The sequence below is a fragment of the Asterias rubens genome, chromosome 16 (assembly GCF_902459465.1).
Source record: "Asterias rubens chromosome 16, eAstRub1.3, whole genome shotgun sequence".
NCBI lineage: Eukaryota > Metazoa > Echinodermata > Asteroidea > Forcipulatida > Asteriidae > Asterias > Asterias rubens.
Window position 1 is genome coordinate 6,596,460 of NC_047077.1, and position 17,255 is coordinate 6,613,714.

A 17,255-nucleotide genomic window follows, 5' to 3' on the forward strand; every position below is an offset into this window, starting at 1 on the left:
GAAGAAGACAAACTAGCTGGTCAAGATCGTCAATGTTAATCCAAAGTAAAAGTTGTTTGTTTAAGCCAGGAAATCCCATCAAAATACTGAATGTTGGAGAGACTTTTGATATAGGGGTGGTTCCATGTACACTACATACTTAAAGGCAGTGGACACTATTGGTAATTACTCAAAATAGTTATTAGCATAAAACCTTTCTTGGTGACGAGTAATGGGGAGAGGTTGATGATATAAAACATTGTGAGAAACGGCTCCCTCTGAAGTGCCATAGTTTTCGAGAAAGAAGTAATTTTCCACGAATTTGATTTCGAGACCTCAGATTTTAAAACTTGAGGTCTCGAAATCAACCATCTAAACGCACACAACTTCTTGTGACACGGGTGTTTTTTTCTTTCACTATTATCTCGCAAGTTTGATGACCGATTGAGCTCAAATTTTCACAGGTTTGTTATTTTATGCATATGTTGAGATACACCAACTGTGAAGGCTAGTCTTTGACAATTACCAATAGTGTCCACTGCCTTTAAAAGAGGTTGCAACCATTGGAATAAACTGATATCATGCCAGCAGAAAAGTGGTACCCTTTATAATGCACTTTTTTCTTGTCAATCATTATTTTACCGGTTTATGATTAACCCTAGAAAGAGTTTATAATACAATTGTTTTTCATGCGAAATTGTCTGAACAAATTGTCTGAAACAAAATTCAGTTGTGTTTTTGAAAGAAATATATGACATGTTAACATGGAAAATATTGGAAATATGTAAATTCAGGACATGACTTTTACTTTTGTTTCAGTGAAAGTAGGTTAAATGTTGCAGCCGATTGGCCGCTACAGGCATTTTAGTTTCAAGCCGTTTCTGGCCGCTTCAAATGGTCTTTTAGGGGTTTAGAATCTACATACTTATAAAGGCATTAAATTGAAACGTAAAAACAAGAATCCTTTTGATCATCATTCCCTGGCCCTAAAAAGCTTTAAAATTTTGACAATTTTAGGTGGTAGTGACGCATTGTCATGGACCCAACATGCTGGTGCCATCTACTTCTAATTGATTTTTAGCTGTTTCGTAGCAGAGCGCTGCAAATAAGCTCTTGTTTTTGTTAGAGTTTTATTTATTTTTGTTATGTTTTTTTAATATATTTTTTAGTACTCGTGTTTTTTTGAATACTTCTTAAAGAGCAATTACAATGAAACTTTCAGTGATGAAAGGCAATGGTACAATGATGACCATAACACAATGACGTCATGATGACGTCATCACCTGTCACGTGACGTCATCTTAAAGTTGTAAATTTGAAGATGTGTGTGGTAAAGTTTTTGTAATCACTTCAAAATGAACACACATGTTGATCATCAGCCAGGCATCCTATGTGTGAAGTTTCAGATTGATGACGTCATCGGGGAGGGGGGGGGGTCACGCGACATGGCATTAAAGGTGCACTTTTTCAACGTTTATAACTCTAGAAGCAATAATACGCTCATGTTGAAACTTTGCAGGTTGTTAGATAATGGAAAGTTCTTGTGAACTGTGAAGTGACGTCATGATGACGTCATAACATGATTTTTTATGATTTTTTTCAATTTTTGCACCTTTAAGTCATAAGTTGCTAACTGAACAAGGTATAATCTGAATTTTTTATTTTTTTATGCGGCTTGGCAAACTGCTTTGAAAAAAAAAAAAAAAATCAAAATCAGTTGAGAAATTTGAAAATTCTATTGACGAAACAGCTATGCATTTGTGCACAAATGTAATCATGTCTAGTTATAAATGCTTGTATTTATGTGGGCATTTGTTTTGAACCAAGAAATTTACAATGTAGTGTAGCCAAAAGCAGAAGAAAATGCACTCATTTGAAATTCAAAGGAAGTTCCACTATGAAAGAAAACCAATTTATAAAGAATTAATAATTAAACACAACAACAGTTTTTAAATGCTTTTACTACTCTACTACTCCAAAGGTAGACCCTGTAGTGATCTATTTTCCAAAGGCAAAAACAAGGAGTCATACAGTGTACTAGGTTTAACCATGTAGAATGAGTAAAAGCAATCTGCAAAAAATACTGTGACATAAAACCCCTTCTCTTAAAAGATACATATTGTGTACATGTTAGCAAGATTTATTGGTTTATTTTACTTACATTACAACAAACAAAAACACAGGACCTACGTCTTTCTTCAGAAGGACAAATCAATAATTGTTAAGTGTCTTGCTTTAAGGACAGCTTACAAGGACACGTGCCAAGACCCACTGATCAGAGTCACAGGAGCTCGAGTGCAACGCTCTTGACCGCCTGGTGACAGCATGCCACAAAGTGCTACATCAATTATAAGGGTTCATGTTTTTGGCAACTATATTATCCTTTGCAGTTCATACTACGTACACTAACTGTGTATTTCACTTGTGTCAATAAAAATAAGCAAAGTGATTTGGGGGTTCTTTAAGTGCTAATGCTTAAACCTGTCAGTAATTCAGAATGAAAAGTTGTTTTCCTAGAGTTTTAAAATAATTCCTTTGGGTTGTTTTCCTTAAAGTTTTAATCCCATACAATTCTCTTTAAGTTTAATTTTTCTAACCCAGGTTCCTCTATGTTATAATGTCTTGTCACGTTTAATTTGTTGACCATATGAAACGTGATCATAGAATCATCCAGGGAAAGGAAGGGCAAAGGTCAAGCTTAGTGGTTGTTTGTTGATAACGAAAATAGGTCTTTGTTGCTTTGAAAGGAAGTTTTGAGCATTGTCATGCTTACTTCAGTGTACATCCTGGAATCGCACCGTGCAAAGATTTTAAATGTGACGCCATCTGGGCCCAATTTCAAAAAACCTGTAATCGGAAAAACTTGTTAAGAAAAGCATTGTGTAATAGAAATGGGTTACCAGCCAAAAATTGCATTAAGTTTCAGCATTGTCGTGACTGGTGCCCCCATTCAATTTTTGCTCAGCAAAGAAATGCCTTTTAAGCCTGTCTCAGATTCAAATTTGTTGATGAAAATTACCCCTTTTTAAAACAACAGGTACTGTACATCTGTAGCATTCCATTATGTAAACCATTTCGCCTAGCTGCTCTGATGTAACAATAAAAAAACAACCTGTTGTAATCTTGGTACTTAAAATTATGATTTTGTTTTGGGTAAACAAGATAAACGATCATAGTGCACTTAAGATAAAAAAACAAATGTTTACTTAATCAATTCTACTTAGTAGTTCATTTCCATCTATAGCCCATGATAAAGCCTGGCATGATGTACATGATGTCTACAGAATTAAAGCGATTGGCGATGTACATATTGTCTAGAATTAAAGCGGTTGGCGATGTGCTAAGAAACATACTTCTGAACTTGTCCTGAGAGCTAAACAAATTTCTGACTTTGTTTGTGTTGGTCATAATTTCTTCTTTTTCAAATGTAAACAATAATTGTTTTAGTATGTTTTAAAACATGTTGTGAGAGAGTGCATAATTTGAACACAAGAATTACATTAATTCATGCATGCTGAAGCAGTTCTCAGATTCAAGTTTTTGAATCCCTCTTTCTAAAATCCCATTCCTTTTAACCTGTTTATGGGAATTGTTTCTCAAAATGTTAAACAGTGTCAACGGCTGCAATGCTTCTTATATATTAGTTTTTACCTACATAAACATGTAGTAAGTTTTTATGGTCATTACTTCTTGGAGTAATTACCAAAGGAACATGTACATACCCTCACTTTAAAGCCATTGGGCACTTTCGGAACAGAAAAAAATAAAGGTTCACAGATTTACAAATAACTTACAGGGTTTACAGAAGGTAATGGTGAAAGACTTCTCTTGAAATATTATTCCATGAAATGCTTTACTTTTTGAGAAAACGTTAAAACTTAGATATTGAGAATTACGGATTTATTCTAAACACATGTCATGACAAGGTAAAACGTGCGGAAACAAGGGTGGGTTTTTCCGTTATTTTCTCCCGACTACGATGACCGATTGAGCCTAAATTTTCACAGGTTCGTTATTTTATATAGTTGTGATACACGAAGTATACTGTTTATCGAAAGTGTCCAATGGCTTTAAAGACATGTATCCCCTAATGGAGTGTTGTTGTTCATTTCTACCTGTCATTTATCTTTATTAGATTTAGTGCCGAAGTGTCATGGTGATGGTCTTGCCTCTATATCTCACCACAGGTCTGAAGCCAGCCTCTGTCCCCTCTACAGATATTTCCATGACACATTAAGTGTTCCATCACTCTGTCGGACTTTGTTCCTTCTATTAGGGGAGGGTGTTTGAGCGTGAAACCAGGCTTTCTGATTATTCTCACACATACACCCTTACTTTGCCAAGATGTACTGCATCTCTTAGAATTGAACTCCTTGCCTGGTGCATAGTTCCTTTCGTGTCATTCCGTTTCAAATCTATACAATTTTAAACCCTACCCTCTTCAAATTTGGTTCATGTGGTAATTGTGGCTCAACAAGCTCAAATTTCAAATTTCAGCTCTATCCGATAAATAGGTTTTTTTTGCACTACGGCATGCTCTTTCTCGTTGATTTCGGTCAAAATGTGCCCGACTATCGATATTTAAACGACCATAAATTGGTAACCATTGGGTAAAATTCGTTGAAATTGGTGTCTTTGGAAAGGAAATTGCATTTAAGCCTTCCAAATCTGCCATTATTCTTTTTTGTAGTCACATGTTTAGGTTTAATAACCTTTTGGACCCCCTTCTTTGGCCTTGGATTTAACCTTGTGTATCACATGATCTGGAAGTGAAAATTTACCCCCCCCCCTCCCATATTTTTTCTCAACAATATCAAATATAGAGATATACTATTTTTTGGCTTACTTTCAAGCTCCACTCAAAGTTGCCAAACCTGCCCATTCCTACATGTAAAGGACAATATTATACATGTCAATACGTATCATGATTTTGCTGGTATTTTGTAGCATTGCATGTGCTGTGCCAGCCTGTAACATGATACTCAGAAGTGAATGCACTACAAAGTACACAGTCAACCCTCCTACTGTCCGACCATGTAACATCATCTGAGGTTTTCATAACATGACAAACTATTCCAGCCTGCTGTGATGTGGTACATGTACAGATGCATACTGCTATTTCTGTGCATAGTCATGCAACCCTACACAGCCCTTACAGTTAAATGGTTTCAAACGGTTGGGCAACTTGCTTGTATAAATGTCAATGATATTAAATCAAAATGGCCTTGAACTTGAAATTTTCTCTGACAAAATATTCCTCCTGGGAATGTGAAGACCCATTAGTTTTTGAACTCCAAAACATCCCTGAACAAGAATGCACAAACCTATTTTTCTCAGAATGATGTGATCAAATGTTGTGGATGTAGACAAATTATGCACTGGAAGTGGCAATTTACATCATGACGTGAGGTTCGAAACTTTTCATTTGATCACCACTCAATGAGGCCAGTATACAATTGTTGCACACTGTGACGGGGTCCATGGCGTTTTGTACACCCGAGGGGAAAAAAGGCACCCGAGGCGAAGCATTTAACAATGTTGTTAAATATTTTTTCCTGCAGGACTCAACTTCCAGCTGTTATGATACGGAGGGATCAGTTTAGTCTATGGACAGTCCTCAAACAGTGCATCGGGAAGGAACTCTCCAAAATCACTATGCCAGTTGTCTTCAATGAACCGCTCAGCTTCTTACAAAGGTTTTGTGAATACACAGAACATTGCCAGTTACTATACAAAGCAGCTATGAATGAAGACCCAGTGGAGAGAATAAAGGTGAGACTATAAACAAGTACAACCGAAAGGCCAACTTGGTTCAGTTAGACTGAAGGACGTGCAGTCACAAGGTTGTGGGTTCAAATCCTGCCAAGCTAGCTGCTAATTTCACAATGACTAGAATCAGTATTGTCGTCTTGTTTATGAATCACAATTTCTTGGATTGTGCAGTTTATAGTCATAGACGTTAAACCGATGTTTGTATGATATGAGAGAGATTGGCTGTTGCCAGCTTGGTGTTAGTATCCCTTTGTGGGGGTTTGCTGAGTACCCTTGATGGGAAGATCATCTAAAAAAAAAAAAAAAAAGAGTTGTTGTCTTAAAGGCAGTGGACACTATTGGTAATTGTCAAAGACTAGCCTGCACAGTTGGTGTATCTCAACATAAGCATAAAATAACAAACCTGTGAAAATTTGAGCTCAATCGGTCATCAAAGTTGCGAGATAATAATGAAAGAAGAAAACACCCTTGTCACATGAAGTTGTGTGCGTTTAGATGGTTGATTTCGAGACCTCAAGTTCTAAACTTCAGGTCTCAAAATCAAATTCGTGGAAAATTACTTCTTTCTCCAAAACTGTGGCACTTCAGAGGGAGCTGTTTCTCACAATGTTTTATACCATCAACCTCTCCCCATTACTTGTCACCAAGAAAGGTTTGATGCCAATAATTATTTTGAGTAATTACCAATAGTGTCCACTGCCTGATTGAGTACAGCAGCCTCGATACCATCATTGGCAGCACACCGTATCCATCCCTGCCGTCACTAACTCCCGGTCACTGATTTAACAAAACGTTATCAAAAACTTTATGCAAATACGTAAGTCCATTTGCACAACACTTATTGCCTACTTACACAACAAATCTTGCACTTAGAGAGGAGGGTATACCTTTTGTAATTACTGTACTCTCAAAATTATTGACCATAAAAATTCACTTGGTAAGAAGCACTACAGCTGTTGACAATGCCCCACAATCAGTTAGATTTACAGGTAAGACGGAAAGCCAACACAAAGGCCTTCCTTTGTCCAATTGCCTCCTTATTGCCCCCACTTGCCCCCACTTGCCTCCATCCCCCCTCCCCCCGAAATTGCCTCCATGTCCCCAATTGCCTCCTTATTGCTCCTACTTGCCTCAATCCCCCCCTCCCCCCGAAATTGCCTCCATGTCCCTAATTGCCTCCTTATTGCCCCCACTTGCCTCCATCCCCCCTCCCCCCGAAATTGCCTCCATGTCCCCAATTGCCTCCTTATTGCTCCTACTTGCCTCAATCCCCCCCTCCCCCCGAAATTGCCTCCATGTCCCCAATTGCCTCCTTATTGCTCCTACTTGCCTCAATCCCCCCCTCCCCCCGAAATTGCTTCCATGTCCCTAATTGCCTTCTTATTGCTCCTACTTGCCTCAATCCCCCCTCCCCCCGAAATTGCCTCCATGTCCCTAAATGCCTTCTTATTGCTCCTACTTGCCTCAATCCCCCCCTCCCCCCGAAATTGCCTCCATGTCCCTAAATGCCTTCTTATTGCTCCTACTTGCTTCAATCCCCCCTCCCCTGAAATTGCCTCCATGTCCCAAATTGCTCCCATATCTCAGGGCATTGCCTTGTTGCCTTGGACCGACCGGACACATTTAATGGAGCATACCCCCACTTGCCTCAATCCCCCCCCCCCTAAATTGCCTCCATGTCCCCAATTGCTCCCATCCTTTTGGGCATTGCCTTGTTGCCTTTTAAAAGTTCCAATATTAAAATGAGAAGGTATTACATTGTTACCTTGTGTTTGTTCTTATCTTTGCAGTATGTTGCAGCTTTTGTAATGGCAGCCGGTGCTTCCAATCTAGACAGGCTTAGTAAACCATTCAATCCGTTACTTGGAGAGACCTACGAACTCATCAGGTATTCCTTCATTTCCTTCTTTTGCATTTATTAATATTTACGGATTACTCGTTTTAACATGGAGCCATTAGTTAAATTGCAAATTATCGTTTATTAATAAATATCTTGGACAGTTTCACGTCTCTGATTGGTCAAAACCCGGTCACGTGTGAGAGTGTTAATGGTGGTATAAAGACCGGCTTTGGAAAATAGCGAATAAGTGGCCACTAAATCAGCATACATTGTGTAAACCTTGCGCGTTGCACTGTATCGCACGCTTATTTAAATCCCTGTTAGTTTCATTGCAACTTCGCGCAATTACGCGTACGCGCGCTGAAAATGTATCAATTTTGAGTGCGCGCGTGTAATATGTGCGCACGTATAAACTGACGCCTAGCTCATGCGCGCGTTTTAATGCACAAGGAACAGCTATCGTCCAATCATTTGCCTCCTTTGACGCCAGTGAAGGCGCTGAACAGATCATGAGTCACTGGTCTCAAAGATCAGTAATGTGATTAACGCACGAAAGAGATGGGAACCATCAAAAGCTCAAATATGGCCCCTGAACATGTCTGGAAGTACCGCCGAGAGAAAAGTCACAAAATTTGGACAATTGTAGCCGTTTAATTTGCTAAAAAAGGTATTTATTAACGGACCTCGCCTCCGGCTCGGTCCGTTAACAGCGCCAGCCACCAACCCGGTCATTACCACGCAGTGAAGACCGGGTACGAACACTGTTATTCCCTAATTAATAATACTGGATGGGGCTGATACTTGTTATGTTTTTCACGATGAGCCACACATCCTAACTCTTTAGGTTTCACTTAGAGACACATCTTTGACTATTATGTACATGTGATTACTAATGGCAAAACCTCCCTAGTTACAAGATGCAAAGGTTGGCAGCTATGAAACATGTACATGGTACATGTACGAGTAACTACAAATATAAATATGAATAGTAAACTTGCGGGTACAACCATGAGTAAAATCTCTTTTGAAGGAGTGGTGGCTCTGAAAAGAGCCTGTTTGGTCTCGACGTTTCGAACCTGCTCGTCGTCAGGAGAGATGTTACTCATTGTTGTACCCGCAAGTTTACTTACTCTTATTCTCCACACCATGTAAAGCTTCAGACACCATTGATGTACATGTACCATCGACACTCCACAAAATAACTATTTGTAACCAGAGTTTATCTACCAGCAACAGTCATGATACTCGTCCTACTTGATTTATGATTTCCGATGTTCTCCTTGAAAAATCTAAACAAATTGTTTTTAAAAAGCCTGAAAAGTCTCATTAGAGCCTACACCATGCAACATGGTCAGCCCTTGTATTCAATAAATTTGTCTCAACCTTTTTCCAAGGACCAAATATCATGCCTGATATAAGTAACATGATAATAATTTGTTTCCAATTACAGGGAAGACTTAGATATTAAGATAGTATTGGAGCAAGTTAGCCACCATCCTCCAGTCAGCGCCTTCCATTGTACTTCGCCATATTTTGAATTCCATGGCTCTATCTACCCTAAACTCAAGTTCTGGGGGAAAAGCTTAGAAGTGATACCAAAGGGAGTTGTTACAATCTCAATACCAAAGTAAGTCAAACTTATGCATAGCGGTTTTTAAACACTAAAAGAGTGTCGGTTTTGTTATTTATTAGGGCCTTGTCACACGAAGCTACTTAGAGGCAATCATAACCAACTGCAGCAAATCCTACAGGACAACTTGTTCTGCAAATTGGTAATTTTTCTGACAATGTCCTATGATCCCCAAGAATAACATGTAAATATTCTAATGTGAATGGATTCCCTTCTTCGAGAACTAGAAATGGTTGCTGTACATCATTGCCTTGTGTGACATGGCCCTTAGGGTACTTAATAATTGAAGAACTGGCTAGTTGAAGGAGCTACCCGAAAGTTGAGCATGTTCACCACTCTTTTATTCCCATATAAAACCACAAGGGAAACTGTATGGGAAACAAAGATATTGACAAAATAGGGAGACCACCAAGATAAGGGCTAGATATCTTAGTTGTTAGAGCACTACTTTGTAACCCCTGTTAAAATCCTGCCCTAGTAAATTATTTGTTTTGTTCACCCAAAATATCTGTTTATTAGTTGTTAATGTTGTTAATGTTGATGAAATGTTTTTTTAAACAGTTAACGGCCTGACGTTTCAACCCTAGCAGAGTTTTTCTCAAAGGCTTTAAAAGTTTCTAATTTTCCATGATTTGTCTTGATTCAAGATACAATGAAACGTACACATGGCACAATCCAAGCAGCTGTCTTCACAACCTCATCGTTGGTAAGCTGTGGATTGAGATGTATGGTCTACTGGAGTTAACCAATCACAAGACAGGTCACAAATGCTTCCTACAGTTCAAACCAGCCGGCTGGTTCGGCAGGGATTTACACAAGGTAGAGGGATACATCACTAACCCAAAGTAAGTCAATAAACGGATTGGTTATAAACTGATGTTGTTGATTCAAATCCCACTCTAGTAACTTCAACCCAAAATCATTATTCATAAATACCTCTGACAGTTTCGCTATTCCTATTGGTGGAGAGCGCGTCATGTGGGTGTGTATCCTCGGGTAAACAACTCCTTGTAAGGGAATGCTGTGCGCATCGCGCGTATCTTGTGATGTGGCACAACTGTTTCAGCCTTTGCTCTCGACCAATAGGAATGAAGAAACTGTCTTAAAAGCACAGGTGCAAATTATCAAGAACCAGGCCTCATCGGGATTAAACCACTAGTTGAAAACCTATTCACCACACATTGATTCCCTTATTATAACCTGCAAGTAAAGACATTTTGCCCTGCTGTGTCATTACATTTACATGTACCCGTGGTTTCCCCGAGGAGACAATTTCTAGGAGTCTCATAGTTAAAGCTGAACTCCAAATACCTGTCATTAAAATAACACTTGAGATTCACTAGAGATAAAGCTCTGTTGTGCAAATGTTAGAGTTAAGTGGTGTTTGTAACGTCAAATAATAAACCACTAGGGAAACTTGATATTTTATATCTGAAATAAAAAGTTGCATGTACTTGAAGCGATCACCTGGCTGCCCTGGCTAAGGACGTAGGCATGGATACCATCCACTAGGAGCGTGGCTGGTAGAGCAGAATGCTTTACCTTCCAAACTTTTGACAAAAGAAAATTAAGGTAACGTGTCATGTGTCAGGACTAGGATTCGAACCCACACTCTGCTGCTGATAACGCCAGAGCTCAGATCCTTTGAACTAGACCATTCCTCCTTGAGACACCAAGGGTTTAGACTAAGACAATATTAATCTGATTTATTTTTACTGGTTAATCCTTACAGAGACAAGAAGATTGTGATGTTATTTGGGAAATGGACGGAGTACCTTTATGCCATGAGCCCAGATGGATATGATGGCGCCAAGAAGGAGGAAAAGAAACACAGACATTCTCACAATCATAGCCCTGGAAGTCCTTCAGAACATGTAAGTATTAACCAGGCCTGTATGCTTCGTTTTTGAAAGGGCAAGGGCACCAAGGCATTTTCTTCTTGGTAAAGGGCACCCTATGAGGAAATTGTAAATTTCTACAGGAGCATGTCAAGGGCACCAAGGCAATGACCAAGGTGCATGGAGGCAATTGCCTCCGTTGCCTCTCTGAAGTATCATGCCTGATTAACCTTTCCTCCACAAGCCAGGGATAGGAAATGTCAGACTACATGTATCTGAGTTCAGACTGTTCCAGGGGTGGAGTTCACAAAGAGTTAGGACTAGTCTTATCTCGAGATAGGACCAGTTACTCGTCCCAACAAAGGACTATCCATGCAATTTGTATATCTCCTAGGACTAGTCCTTAGTTTTTCATTTTTCTTGTCTTGTACAAAATTTCTTGTTCAATAAAAATGGTTGGCTACAAGCCCTACAACCTTTTGGATTTTCTTCCAATCTCGAGCTCTGCTTTTGATAGTGAGGCAGATTGTGAACAAGGTTATTTAGAATAGTTTCATGAGTATTCTATGATGCCGTAATGCTAAAAAGCATCATGATTACTTATAAGTGACAGTGGCTAGACACATCCAGTTAAATGTTGGGACTAAGTGATAAGCAATTGTTTAGGGGGCCGTCCCAAGAGGGTTCAGGGTTTTAATGTAATAATAAAATGGCATTTTAAGCTCCGCCTATTTTGATTAACATACTGCTTGGTACATAAAAACTAGGGAGTAAACCAACAATCAACCAAACTGTTATCTTCACTTCCCTCTATGTTGGTTGCGGTTTACTGTTGTGTTTGTTTCAACTTTGATTGTAAAGTTATTATGTAACTTTTTGGGTGGTTAATTTTTAGGATTGTATCTTATTTTATTTTATTTTGTTATGCGCTTGTGTACATTTTATGGAATGGGCGCAATGTAAAAGTTAATAAATTATTATTGTGTTCAATGTACTTTTTATTTAACCTTGTTATGGTTAAATGTTACAATCACATTGTTATTAATATTATGCGCTCCACCCACCCACCAATTTAACTTATTTTGTCAGGTCCTTTTTCTTGTGTCCTTCCCAAGATTGACTTCCTGTACATGTACTTGCATACTCCCTTTATACACTCTTATCTCATTTTCTCTACGATGATAATCTTATTAATTTTTTTTTCACCCATACACCGATGTTTGTTAGCACTGTATACTCAGTACTTCCCCCAAGTCCTGTGAAAAAAATTCACTGGCATGTTACTCTGGTGGGATTGGAACCCAAGACGTTTGCAATTCTAGCGCAGTGTCTTACCGACAGATTCATCTAGGTTCATCTAGGTGCTCTGCTGTCGTCATCTTATCTTATTTGTACTTTGTTATTCTGTATGTTTCTGTTGGCTAGGCCTACATGTTTTGTTTTTTGTTTCGTTCTTTGTGGGTCGGTTTTACAGTTCTTTGGTTTGTTTGTATTTTTTAACATTTATTTGTGATGTTGTGGTCAAATAAATAAGAATGATAATTTTTTTTTTTTTCAGAGTTTAGCTGTGAAAATCTTGCGCAGGTTCAAATCTTTTGACTTTTTAAACTGTCAAACTTTCCTTTGAACATTGAAGCAAAAGTGTTTTAGTAGGGGCTGAAATATTGTTTAAACCCATTTTGTCATATTTTAGTGATCTTTTTGTGTAATATTTCAGGCCTACATGTACTCTGTTATTGTATATTAAAGACAAATTGAATTTCATCTCATTGATCAAAACTCATTTATAAGAAACATAAATGATTTTGTATAAATGATTTCATATCTGATGATTTCTTATAATATTGACTTGATCAGCAGAGTCCATCAGACTCAACAAATCCTGAAGGGGAGGAATTCAACAATGCTCAGCTTCTTTGGCGCAACACAAAAAGGCCGGAAAACTCATCTCAGGTAACTATCAGTTTGGTTTGGAGTTGAAATTTTGCATGATGGAGAGGGTATATCGTTAAAGCCATTGGACACTTCGGTAAACAGTATTATCCAAGGCATAACATGTGTTTAAAATAAATCCGTAATTCTCGATATCAAGAATTTATATTGATTTAATGTTTACTCAAGAAGTAAAGCATTTCATGGAATAATATTTCAAGAGAAGTCTTTCACCATTACCTTCTGTAAACCCTGTAAGTTATTTGTAAATCTGTGAACTTTTTTTTTTTTTTTCCTGTTCCAAAAGTGTCCAATGGCTTTAACAACATCGACATATCTTCCATGAGTAGGATTTGAAACTTTGCATTAAGTACAAGGGCCCAATTTCACAGGGCTGTTTAAGCACAAAAAAATGCTAAGCACAGCAAAATTGCCTTGGCCAGAAGTAGGATACTGACGTGCACCATTTGTGACCAGTATCCTGCTCATTTCTGCTAGGCAGGAAAATGTTAAGCAGTATTTTCTGCTCAAGCGGCTCTATGAAATTGGGTCCTGTGCCTGAATTCTTACCAGCTTTATAAACTTCAAATAGTGTTTTATAACTTATTTATAGAGTTTTCTCTTCTAGATTTGTATGGCTTATGATTTGTAATCACTGATTGTTATTTTGTTGCAGTATTATAACTTCACATCATTTGCAATAAGATTGAATGAGATGACAGAGCATATGAAGTCGTATCTACCACCAACCGACGCTAGATACAGACCTGATATACGTTGCATGGAGAATGGGGACATAGGTATGTACATGTACATGTACAGCTTTTTTATCCCACAAGAAAAAATAAAGCGTTTTTTGGTGTCAATGTTGAGTTTCAGAAGCGTTATATTTTTCTGTTTCTCACTGAAACCTGTTGGTTATCAAATTAATTTAACAGTAAAGCTGCAACAGAGAGCTAATGGAAAAAACTAAATGGCTTTTACTGATCCCTTAACGGCAAAGTGTACCTTTTAACTTTGGAATTATTTCATTGTTTTAATCTTATTTATAAATATAGATAAAAAATGCATTAATACTAACCTTGTAAAAATTCATTTCAAAAGGAAGTGTTTTATTACACATGTCGCTGTTGAAAATTTCATTTCAAAGGGAAGTGTTTTATTAACCATACTGCCCAAAATCTGGAGCAATTATAGGAAGAATAGTTAATCATTTGAATACACATTCTGGGAGACGTTAAACGCTTTTCATATTCCAATTTTTGGGGATAAAAACTTATATGTTTTTATAACCACATTACTTCAAAGTGAGATGTTTCTCCAAATGCTTTTCACTATTGAAAATTGCTGTATTTTTATCCAAGTAGGTTTTTATTGGCATTTATTTTAAGAGTGATTACCAAACATACACATTCCCTTTAAATCCTCAGAGATAGATTGATGCACATAAGGAAAACAAATAAGAATTGGTGTTTTATTGATCGCAGATTGCGCTTCGGATGAGAAGCATCGCTTAGAAGAAAAACAACGAATGAGTAGAAAGCACCGCGGTAAGTCAAAGGAATCATCCTGGAATCCGATGTGGTTCAAACTGGATGTGAACCCAAACACCGGTGAACAAGACTGGATCTTCACTTCTAAATACTGGGATCGCAACTATTCAAATAGCCCTGATATTTTCTAACAACACCAGGAAATTAGGGTTTTTAAATTTTTAGTCTTGCGGAAGGCGGCTGGGACAGTTTCAAGATGTCGTGAGGACTGAGTGAGAGTCAGGGTTAGGAATGGCAATTCCAGCCGAGGAGTTCTCATGGACAATGGCAGTGGACAAAAAAAGGGACAGTCCATTGTAAATAGAAGGGGTGTACAAAAAGAACCAGTGGGACATTGATCCTATTTTCCCTTTTGTAGAAGGAAAGAAAAATTCATGGAAAATTATATTTGAGAATGGTTAACAATTTTGAACAATAATGACAAGTCTACAATACAGGTTGTAAAAGTTTGTAAAAAGCAAAAATCCTGTTAAATCACTGTGTGACACAAAGTTATGCCTAATTATTGTGTAAATTGTTAGTCAAACTACTTCTTTTATGCAGTTGGTTTAAAGCTAACCCTGCCAAATACAACAAAATGCTTCAGTGGTTAGAGATTGTCGATTTTTCAATGAGGTCTGTGGAACTTGAGTGACTGTGGAGTTACAGTGCAGGACTGAGCGAGTAAAGCGAATGTAGTAAAGTTTATTTTTAAGTTGTCTTAGCTGCCGCTACCAAGCCATAAGTTTTAAGTGTGCTAAAGTAATGATCTAAAGTTGGATAAGGGGATTTTAACCTGTACATGATAAAAGTTTACCCAAGCTAACTTCAGCGATGTGTAATTTAACCCCATCCCGCATTCACACTACATGTGTAGGTAATAAGCCATTTGGAGTTAGATTGGAATCAAGTCTTGTACAAAGACTTTCTTACTAACAAGTTACCGCTAACATATCAATTTCTTAGAGTATAGAGACAGTTTCTGATTGGTTAGGGGCAAGCCTTTACATACTGTAGCAACCTCCAGATGAGCAAACCATGGTGCAATTTTGCTATACACATTCATTCAGAATTGGTGTTCACTGTCTCTTACATAAATAAAAGCCTGCCCCGATTCATTACTTCCTATAATCTGAAGAATTCAAATTCATGTGATAACTTGTGGTCAAGCACAACATTGTACCAGGCAATATTCAAATCTAACTTGCAAATGGCTTATTCTACAGTGACTCATTTCATTTTGACATATTGCAGAAATCGGTCTGATATTTCTTGCATGATGGTTTTGAAATTTGTGATTGATTAGAACAAATTCTAACATGTGAAGTCATAAAATTCATTTACATGTAGATGTACACGTACATTTATGCATTGTGTTTTGATTTTCGACCATCAAACAGAGCCTGGTGCCAGACTTTAAGCCAAGGTTTGAGAAAAGCCTCTTTTTTTTTTATGAGAAGCCCGTCATTTAAACACAGCTTCAGCTTGTGTACATTAATTTGACCGGTTAGAAAACAAGATGGCCATACTTTGATAAACGTCTATGAGATAAGTGCAATGTGTTCAACAGGGATGAGATTGTTCAGAATTTCGGCTGAATTCAGACCTTTTATGTAGGCCTGGTGAAGAAAATCAGACACTATTTTTTCCCACTAATAAAGAAATCCTGCTCATTGGTCTACTTCTCTAGTGCTTTGGGAACTGTTTCCAAAAGGTCCTTGGAATCGATTAACCCCAGGGGTTACTAAACAGTAGAAATGGCATCATTTAAACATACCTTTGAATTTGTATCCAAGTTTCAGACTTTTTTAGTAATGACTCTCATCCCTGGTTCAATGAACGAGTGTTTTGGCCCTGTCACACGAGGCAATTTACAGGCAACCAGCTCCAGGTAATCTCCATGAAATAAAGGCATTCATATTTGATTGTTCACATACTTTTTTATGGATCTTAAACGATTTTTTATCATGCACTGTAGTTGGTTGCGGTCAAGTTGTCTGTAAAGGTTGCCTCCTGTGAAAAGGCTCAAACGAAATCTCATAAATGGGACTGTTAATGTAGCACTGTAGATGTTAAACTCTTTATATTAATATTCAAGGGATGGTCCAATTTCAAAAAGCTGTTATTTCTTCGCTTACTGTAGCATAATTTGAGTGGGACACAAGTTACAAAAATGTGAACCTACACTAATGTAATTTTGGCTGGTAACCCGTTTCTGTTGAGCATAATTTTTCTGTACTTGGCAAGTTTTAGTGCTTACAGACCTTATGAAATTGGGCCCTGTAGTTAATTGTAGGCTGAAGTAGCCAAAAACCTGCGTTAATGGACCCTTCCCATGAAATAATTTATGCTAATTACATTCACGCATGCGTACGGACCCTGTTGGTTGGCAAACGCCATAGAGTTGTGCACTAAGCAGACGCGCGGTCGCGTCTGCGTCATGCACCCATTAGCCGTGTACAAAACAGCGCGATGTTCCCTCATTTTGCCAACCAAAACGTTAGTGCGCACGCGCTACGAGCAATTTACAAAATATTTCATGGGAAGGGTCTATTGTAGGCTGCTGGAGCCATGTCCTCTGTTGGCCTTAATCCCTGTGAAAGTGTTCCCATAGACTTTTCAGATTGTCCAATGGCAAGCCCTCTGAAAAATTTAAATAGCCTTTTCTATTTTCCTTCATACATGAAATTGCAGCCAAATTTAGCATTTATTAAAATCATTGCGGTACCTGC

General features: G+C 38.0%; 1 protein-coding gene across 3 annotated transcripts in view; it reads left to right on the forward strand.

Annotated features, from left to right (window-relative positions):
* Window positions 1-16,915, forward strand: part of LOC117300763 (oxysterol-binding protein-related protein 1-like) — a 47,532-nt gene extending 30,617 nt beyond the window's left edge. For 2 of the 3 annotated variants that reach the window (XM_033784550.1, XM_033784551.1), the window contains exons 16-23: window positions 5,541-5,751; window positions 7,542-7,639; window positions 9,042-9,218; window positions 9,869-10,066; window positions 10,954-11,095; window positions 12,917-13,012; window positions 13,668-13,791; window positions 14,479-16,915. In XM_033784550.1, the coding sequence (XP_033640441.1) occupies window positions 5,541-5,751; window positions 7,542-7,639; window positions 9,042-9,218; window positions 9,869-10,066; window positions 10,954-11,095; window positions 12,917-13,012; window positions 13,668-13,791; window positions 14,479-14,675 (1,243 nt within the window). In that variant the 3' untranslated portion in view covers window positions 14,676-16,915. The remainder of the gene's footprint in view (window positions 1-5,540; window positions 5,752-7,541; window positions 7,640-9,041; window positions 9,219-9,868; window positions 10,067-10,953; window positions 11,096-12,916; window positions 13,013-13,667; window positions 13,792-14,478) is intronic. The other variant, XM_033784552.1, reaches the window with a different exon arrangement.
* The last annotated feature ends 340 nt before the right edge of the window (window positions 16,916-17,255 follow it).